Source organism: Hippichthys cyanospilos, chromosome 13 (genome assembly GCF_059441005.1).
Source record: "Hippichthys cyanospilos isolate Australia breed blue-spotted pipefish chromosome 13, RoL_Hcya_1.0, whole genome shotgun sequence".
Taxonomy (NCBI): domain Eukaryota; kingdom Metazoa; phylum Chordata; class Actinopteri; order Syngnathiformes; family Syngnathidae; genus Hippichthys; species Hippichthys cyanospilos.
Window position 1 is genome coordinate 18,730,634 of NC_142381.1, and position 8,617 is coordinate 18,739,250.

At 40.7% G+C, this 8,617-nt stretch overlaps 1 protein-coding gene across 1 annotated transcript; it reads left to right on the plus strand.

Moving 5' to 3' along the window:
* The first annotated feature begins 1,461 nt into the window (after nt 1-1,461).
* On the plus strand, nt 1,462-5,686 carry slitrk2 (SLIT and NTRK-like family, member 2). Its single transcript, XM_088432058.1, has 2 exons — nt 1,462-1,961; nt 2,121-5,686. Exon 2 carries the CDS (start codon nt 2,181-2,183, stop codon nt 4,827-4,829), a length of 2,649 nt encoding a protein of 882 aa, XP_088288184.1. The 5' UTR covers nt 1,462-1,961; nt 2,121-2,180; the 3' UTR covers nt 4,830-5,686.
* The last annotated feature ends 2,931 nt before the right edge of the window (nt 5,687-8,617 follow it).

The following is an 8,617-nucleotide window of genomic DNA, read 5'->3' on the forward strand; positions in this document are numbered from 1 at the left end:
CCCGAAATGGTTGCCTGCCAGTTACAGTAAATTTTATGTTGTGTTGACTTATTTAATCCATTAAAATAGATAAAACAGACAAAGCTTTGAAGAAGTTGCTCACTGGAAAGATCTACAAAACAAAATGTCAACTCCTGAATTGAATCTTGATATTCACGACAGATGTTTTGTGTTATTAGCTTATCACTTCCATAACTGTGTTTTGGCCGGCGAGCTTCCATGAGCAATAGTTCGTCCGCCATGTTTTCCATTCGTAATGAAATTCCGGAAGGTACACGTTGTGCAAAATGTGAACCACGTGCACTACGTGCGGTGGGACATGGTTGCCAAAATAATGTCGATTTGACGCGGGGAAGCACGCGGAGGTCACGGACGTGTCAAGCTTAAACCAAGCTTAACACTTGAACACAGGATAAAAGTAATAAAGATGAAAGAGTGATGAAGCAAAGTTAGACATTATGCAAGAAATTGATGTAAGTATGAAAATGAAAAATTATTGCAAATGTTGGCAATTTCTTTTTTTTCAACGTTGGATAGATTTTTTTAAACTTCAGTCCGATTGTAATTGCACAACACATATTTTATGTTTCTGTCCGAGACATAAATTTGCTATTGTGAAAAATTCCCTGTTGTGAAAAGTTTCTGGCTGCAAACATGATTTCGTTATATAGGAGTTATACTGTGTGTGTGTGTGTGTGTGTGTGTGTGTGTGTATATATATATATATATATATATATATATATATATATATATATATATATATATATATATTACTAGCTGGCTGTGGCATTCTCTTCAAACATTTGTGTCATAGCTGTGGCTTCCTAATTATGTGTACAGTTCACCAAATATTTTATTTTCTATTTGAATATAAAAACTCCACTTACATTGAATATTGCGAAAATATTGCTATATCAGTGTTCCACAAGAGAACCCAGACAAGTACAAAAAATGAGAATACATTTGAAGGTGCTTATCGTAATGACAGTTTTAACATCTGCATGCCAACTCCTGTCATACTTTCTGCAGTGCGTATTGAATATTGGAGTCTGGAAAGACTCTGTGATGTGTTTTTCATGTTTTCTGATGAGTAATAATTTGTTCACTGGTATTTTCTTGTCACTGTCATATTTTTATTTGGTTAAGGATGTGCTAGGGTCTTATCAGTTTCAAGATTAGCTGCATGGTAGTCCTTTTGTGTGTATATCTGTGTTTGTGTCAGAGCAAGATAGAGAGAGAAAGAGAGAGGGGGGGAGACAGAGAGCGAGAGAGAATCTATAGAATGTTTCAGACTCACCAACGTGAATGACCCATGGGTTTGCCTCATTCAAGTGCTTTGTCTCTCGCTCTCCCTCATGCATGCACACACACGCACACACACACACACACACAAACACACACACACACACACAGTCAGCAACAGCAGACGCTCAGCACTGCTCTCATTGTGTGGAATGCAGCAGGAGGACAAGGAGCATAGGCTCTCCCATGACACTACCTCTCTCTCACATTCTTTCCTGTGCTGCTTTTTGATATTTTCCCTCCCAAGAGTTTTGATTTTTTACCTCATTTGTTTTTCAAGACACAACGGACATGTAGTCGTGTGTCTCAATAAATGCACATTTTCTACTGGGACTGTTATAGATGGCTTTTAGAGACCAAAATGATGTGCTTGTTTTGGTTTTGCTATGAGGAGAAAGAGAGAGAGGGAGAGCGTATGGCTATCCGTGTCACCCACTGAATATTTGCTGCAGCTGCTGCTGAACTGTTCGCCGAGAAGCTGCTGAATATGTGGTCACCCTGAACAAAAAAAGGGAGGTAGTAAATGGATTTCCTTACGACGATTCTCTCCTTTTGACAATGTTCCAAATTCATCTTGCGTACAGGATCCTGTTTGTTTTCTCCAACAGGATTGTCCCTTTTTTGTGCTGAGGAATTTGGGAATCGCTTCCAAAGTGGAGGTCAGTCAACATCTTTTGTGCCAAGATCTCATCCTCGTACTAAATTACCTGATGCCATTGATTTTTGTATGCTTGTTTTAGCATGTGCGCATGACATCTTATTCGAGTCATTTTTCTAATATATCAACTCTCTGCTTGACTTTTTTTATTCAACCCAAGGCTCACAATGCACACGTAAATGCTGGATCCATGTATTAACAACCTCTATTGGCTGTAAAAATGCTGAGCGGTGTCCTCTTTCTGAGCGTCCTCACCGTCACCAGCCTGTCACCATCTGAGACGGAGAGCCGCAAAACTTCACCTTCCAAAGATATCTGCAAGATCCGCTGCGCCTGCGAAGAGAGAGAGAATATTTTGAATATTAACTGTGAGAATAAAGGATTTACCACTGTCAGCCAATTCCAGGCACCCCCGAATAAGATCTCCCACTTTTTCCTAAATGGCAACTTCCTGTCTCACATCAGTGCAAATGAATTTGTCAATTATGGCAATGTCACCTCTCTGCATCTGGGAAATAATGGATTACAGGAAATTGGAAACAATGCTTTTCAGGGGCTGCGCTTCTTGAAGAGGCTGCACTTGAATAACAACAACCTGGAGGGGATAAAGGAGGACACATTTGCGGGACTTGAGAGTATGGAGTATTTACAGGCAGATTATAATTATATCAGCACCATTGAACCCGGCGCCTTCAGTAAGTTGAACAAGCTTAAAGTGCTGATCCTCAATGACAACCTCCTGTTGTCATTGCCTCCAAACATTTTCCGCTTTGTTCTCCTTACGCATTTGGACTTACGGGGAAACAGGCTGAAAATGTTGCCTTTTGCAGGCGTATTGGAGCACATTGGTGGAATCATGGAGATCCAGCTGGAAGAAAACCCATGGAATTGTACTTGCGATCTGATTCCTCTCAAATCCTGGCTGGACACTATTTCTGTCTTTGTGGGGGATATAGTATGTGAGACGCCATTCAGGCTGCATGGGAAAGACATCACCCAGCTCATAAAGCAGGATCTGTGCCCGCGCAGAAATGCTGGCGAGCATGCTCACCCTTCCTCAGACTCTCGCTTTCAAGGGGCGCTGCCTGCAACCTACTTCCCTGGCATGATCTCCCCCACCCGTTTCCCTAAAGCTTCACGGCCCCCCAAAATGCGCTACAGGCCCACTCCTCGCATTACGAAGGACAAACACGTCTTTGGGCCTATAATGGTTTACCAGACACGCTCCCCTGTGCCTATTTTGTGTCCTAGCGTGTGTGTGTGCACGTCACAAAACCCAGACAGCGGACTAAACATCAACTGCCAAGAGCGGAAGCTGCATAACATAAGCGAATTGAACCCCAAGCCTTCCTACCCAAAGAAACTGCACCTGACCGGTAACTATCTTCAAGTGATCTACAGAACCGATCTAACGGAGTACAGCCTTCTGGAGCTACTTCATTTAGGAAATAACAGGATAGCAGTGATCCAAGAAGGCGCATTTGAGAATCTGACAAATCTGAGGCGGCTGTATCTGAATGGGAATTACATTGAGTCACTTTCACAATCACTTTTTGCTGGCCTGCAATCGCTCCAGTATCTCTACTTGGAGTATAATGTCATCAAAGACATTTTGCCGCAGACATTCAATGCTTTGCATAACCTTCAACTGCTTTTCCTCAACAATAACCTGCTGAGATCACTGCCTGACAATGTTTTCGGCGGAACCATGTTAACAAGACTCAACTTAAGGAATAATCATTTCTCTTATCTTCCGGTTAAGGGTCTGCTTGACCAGTTATCAGCGTTTATCCAAATCGACCTACAGGAGAACCCCTGGGACTGCACCTGTCACATCGTGGCGCTCAAAAACTGGATGGAGCTGTCCAGTACCAGTGTAGTGGTTAATGAAATCACTTGTGACTCACCCTCCAAGCACGCTGGTCGCCTGCTGCGCTCACTGCGCAATGAGGCCATCTGTCCTGAGCCAAGCGAGGAGCCCCCGCCCCAATATGCCCCCCCAACCAAAGCCCCTACATTAGTGAGTCCTAGCACTGAGTCACCAGCACCCTCTTTCTCTTCTTCTTTCAGCTCGGTCAGCCCCACTGAATTCCGAATCCAAACCCCTGAGTTGCATCCAGAAGTCCCGCTTTCAGTTCTAATTCTAGGGCTTCTAATAGTTTTCATTCTGTCCGTCTGTTTTGGAGCAGGCCTTTTCGTTTTTGTTCTAAAACGACGCAAAGGGGTGGAACATGTCCCGACGGGCTCAAACAATATAGATCTTAACTCCTTCCAGGTGCAGTATGGTTCCTACAATCCGGAACCGACCCAAGATAAGAATTCTGAAAGTCATGTCTATAATTACATCCCCCCGCCAGTGGGCTCTATGTGCCAAAACCCGATTTACATACAGAAGGAAGGTGAGCAGGTGGCATATTACCGAAACCTCAAGGAGCTAAGCTTTGGGTCACTGAATGCAAAGAAAGATAATATTCTCACACGGAGCCCAGGAGCTTATACCATCAGCCAAGTGGATTTTAAGGATAAATCCCAAACGCCGCCTCCTGAGATGTTATATCAAAATGTTGGCGAGAGGCCAAACAAAGAGCTTCCAACAGCTGCTGGCACCTCTCCTTTCAGTTACAATTTCTGCACTTTACCGAAACGACCTTGCATCGTGCCCCCCTACGAGGCTGCCACAGCCCCGTGTCATGTTTTCAACCAGGACAGGTTCAACAAAACTGTGGTATACGGAACACCCAGGAAATGTTTTGGGGGGGAGCTCCCTTCCAAAAACAGTGAGCATCAATTTCTTCTTCATGGTAAGCTAAAAATGGAACCAGACTATCTGGAAGTTCTGGAGAAACAGACTGCTGTGAGCCAGCTGTAAGATATTGATCTAATATCCACCCAACAACCCACCCCTCCCGGCTCCCAAGGATCTTTGCAGAATTCTTAATGATTATGAAGTGTCAATCAGTAACTGGTTTAATAGCCCACTATATTGCTATCTTATGTCTGTGCGGAAGCTGAGATGATTGACAGGAAAGATTTTTAAAAAATGTATTCAATTCTATTTTCTTTCCAATATGTATAAAAGGACTATAAGAAAGAGTATGATAATGCAATTCTATTTTTTCTTCCTAAAATTATAAATTATTCCATCCGTTTCCTTAAAAAAATTCCTCATTGACCTGAGCGATGGCAAGATGTGTAAAAATATGACCTTGTGCATTTGTTATATGAAACTGAATTTTATTTTTCTTGAGACAAAGAAAATATGAAGTGATGGGTCTTTGTAAATGGAAGAAAAGCAACAGAGTGACATTCCTGTATATACATGGACTGCACATATAAATGGTGAGCATTAAACCATTAAAATAACCTCCTCAAATGTACTGAGCAAACTCTCACTACATTTACTCCTTGAAGTGCCTTTGCACTCAGTTTTTTTTTCTTTTGTCATTGATGCTCTCTGTAGATTGATTTTAACTGGAAAATGTATTTTAAATTCAATATTTATGTCAATTTAAAAAATATATATATATTTGTCAGCTTGGGGAAAAATTAGATGTACTTGAAAATGGGTGTGATATTCTCTATAACTTTTGACTGGGCACATGTATTTTGATTCAGTATTGTCTTTGGCAATGTGCAACTTTTAAACCAATATTGTATGCTATAAGGGAGCAATATAGAGTGGTACAGTTGCGCCATTAAATTTTCACTTGAGGCACTTTGTAAAGATCCTGATCTTGAGGTGCATTTTGTTTAGACTGCATGATTATTTTTGGATGCAGCGCATGCTGTGAGTTGCTCTAATGAGAATATATTGTGTGTGCCTGTGTGCGTGTGGTTAAGACATAGACCATTGAGCTTGAATAAGGCTTTTGCTTCTTGGTCGCTCCACTCAAATGAATTGACTCTTACCACCTTTTTCATCATTATTCAGTGCTTGAAAACCTAAGTATTCCGTTCATCTAAGGTAGAATAAAGCACATTTTGGTAATAAGGGAAGGGATGAGACAAAATCCCACAAGAGAAGATGCCTCACAATTGAAAAATTAGCAATACAAAAAATAAGAATACATATAGATATAAATTATCCAGTTTTCAAAGTTCAAATATACATAACTTACATGTCGCTCGTGTTAGCCAAGAGCTGCTTATCCTCAGTACCGTCGCTGGCTTGCTGGTGCCTATCCCATTCATATATATATTTACTGTATATATATATATATATATATATATATATATATATATATATATATATATATATATATATATATATATATATATATATATATATATACACACACACACATTTTCTACAGCCGCTTTATCCTCACAGGTGTCGCAGGCTTGCAGGTGCCTTTCCCAGCTGACTTCAAGCAGTAGGTAGCCACTTGCAGGGCACAAAAAGAAAAACAACCATTCATGCAAACAATCAGACCTGAGGACAATTTAGCATGTCCAATATATCTGCCATTCATGTTTTTGGAGTGTGAGAGGAAGCCGGAGAGAACATGCAAACTCAACACAGGAAGGCTGGAGCAAGGTGGTTCTGAACTCGGATTCCTCAGCTGTGGGGCGGACTTGCTAACCTCTGCATCACCGAATATCCCCTATACACTATATATACATTTCTGTGATCTAAGCAGAACACAGAGAACCAAAAAAAATAAGAAATAAAAAAAAATCAATTTGGTAATGAATGACCAAATCTTATTTTTCTGAAAATCAATATTCTACTTGCTTTATTATTTTTTCAAACTTATATTATAGGCAGGTCTCTCACCATAAATACATTTTAATTATTCACAGAAGACACATTTCACTCAGCCTGGTGTATTCAAAAGTGATCATTAGCAACAGCAACCATTTCAGGATGTCAGAATCAGTGTGCAGTCATTTTTATCTATTAACCCCCCCCCCCCCCTTTTTTTTTTTATCTATCAGCCAGCTCTTAGGGGCACTAGCCAGTGAGTAATTTATATTCTACTCTGTGGCACACGCTGGCAACAGGTGCCGTACTGTAAGTCGTTTTATTAGTGCCCTGAAATGGTGACTGAACACAATTTCAGAACAACATTGTGTTGTTTACTCCATGAGTCGTGACTCCCAACTCACTCCAGGAGGGAGAAATAGTTTGTGCGGTAGACAATCATTGAAAGATGCTTTTGGGCAGAATTTCAAAATAAAAGTGTACCAATATATTCATGTCCATACATAATTTGATATGGTAAGGTTTATTTTCAAGTGTTGGCTGGCTTCCTCATCACGTGTGGTAGTGTGTTTTCCTATCATGAATAGCACAAATTTACTGCAAACTCATTGTACTGCAGAGTCATTCCAATGCATGCATGCAAAGTCATTTGAGCATTTTGGTGAAGTAATTTCAATGTATTGACAAGGTCATTACAACGAATTGGTAAAATCATTCGAACATATTGTAACATGTAACTGAAATGTGAAAAGAAACAAACAAACAAACAAACAATAAATATTAGTATAATGCCAGGGGGCAGTTCCACACTTTGTAGAGTTGGAACCAGAATGGTCAAAATCCTATAAATTCATGAAAAGAAACTGCTCAAGACTGGGAGAGGCCTATCTTGATTTGCTCATTTGGTGGTGTGTCTTTCTAACACATGGACAGACACGTGCTCACACACACACACACACACACACAAACGCACACACACTAAGTACAATAATGTTTCACTTTAGAACTGCACTAAAAATCATTAATTATGTTCTCCACATGAGGGTGTTAAAATATTACTTTCAGCAGGTACAAAATCCAACCCAATGTGATTCATTTTAAGCCTGCTGTCATCTAATGTGACATGGATGACCAGTTTCCTATGCGAGGTCTTTTTACTCTGTCAATGGCCTTCAAAACTCATCCCACCCTTCGTCTTTTCTACCACAAACTCACCCCCGCCATCTCCTGCATCTTTTGTTCCCATGTTTTTATCCTCCCTGCTGGATCTGTGCTTACCATTGTGTATCTGTCCGAGGTGCTGAAATGTTGTGCAACGGGCCGCACACCAATCTGACGGCTGAGCCGAATTTGATCCGTGCGGGTGGGAGGCAAAGTAAGGTTTTGTGTCTTTGAGATTCAGGTTGCTTTAGGTCTAAAGGTGTCCCAAGAAGTGTGACAGACAGTGAAGGAACGATTCCCTGAAAATAGCTCTGCCTAACCTTAAGGCCATTGAGAGAGTGAGGGACGATGTTGCATGTAAGAAGGTTGTTTTTGGGAGTTTTTGTCTTGTTGTTTTTACACCCTGATGTAATGTTGCACAGAAAGCAATATGTGATGTAGCCACATGAGCAGCGCCCATTTTGAATTTGACCTGGAGAAAGATCGCTGTCAAAAAGATGTATGAATGTTTAACAGTTTTTGTGAGTACGACTCTAAATTGTGTTGTTTAAATTGTTTTCGCATGAGTACGACTCTGTTATGATTTTAAAAATTGAAAACTTGCGAGTGCAAGATATTTTTTATACAACTCTCAATTGCTCGACTATGACCTAGAGAGACACAACTTCACATCTTTGCATGACTCTCTTCTTTGGATTCTTGACTCTGATCTTTTGTATCCGTGGATCTGAGGCTTTGGATTTGAGTTGAATATGCAAATTGAGATCACTTTGCGCCAAAGATACCAAGCA

Bases quoted from the DNA above. Each gene is read 5' to 3' on its own strand.
- slitrk2 (XM_088432058.1), top strand. From the start codon at position 2,181: ATGCTGAGCGGTGTCCTCTTTCTGAGCGTCCTCACCGTCACCAGCCTG.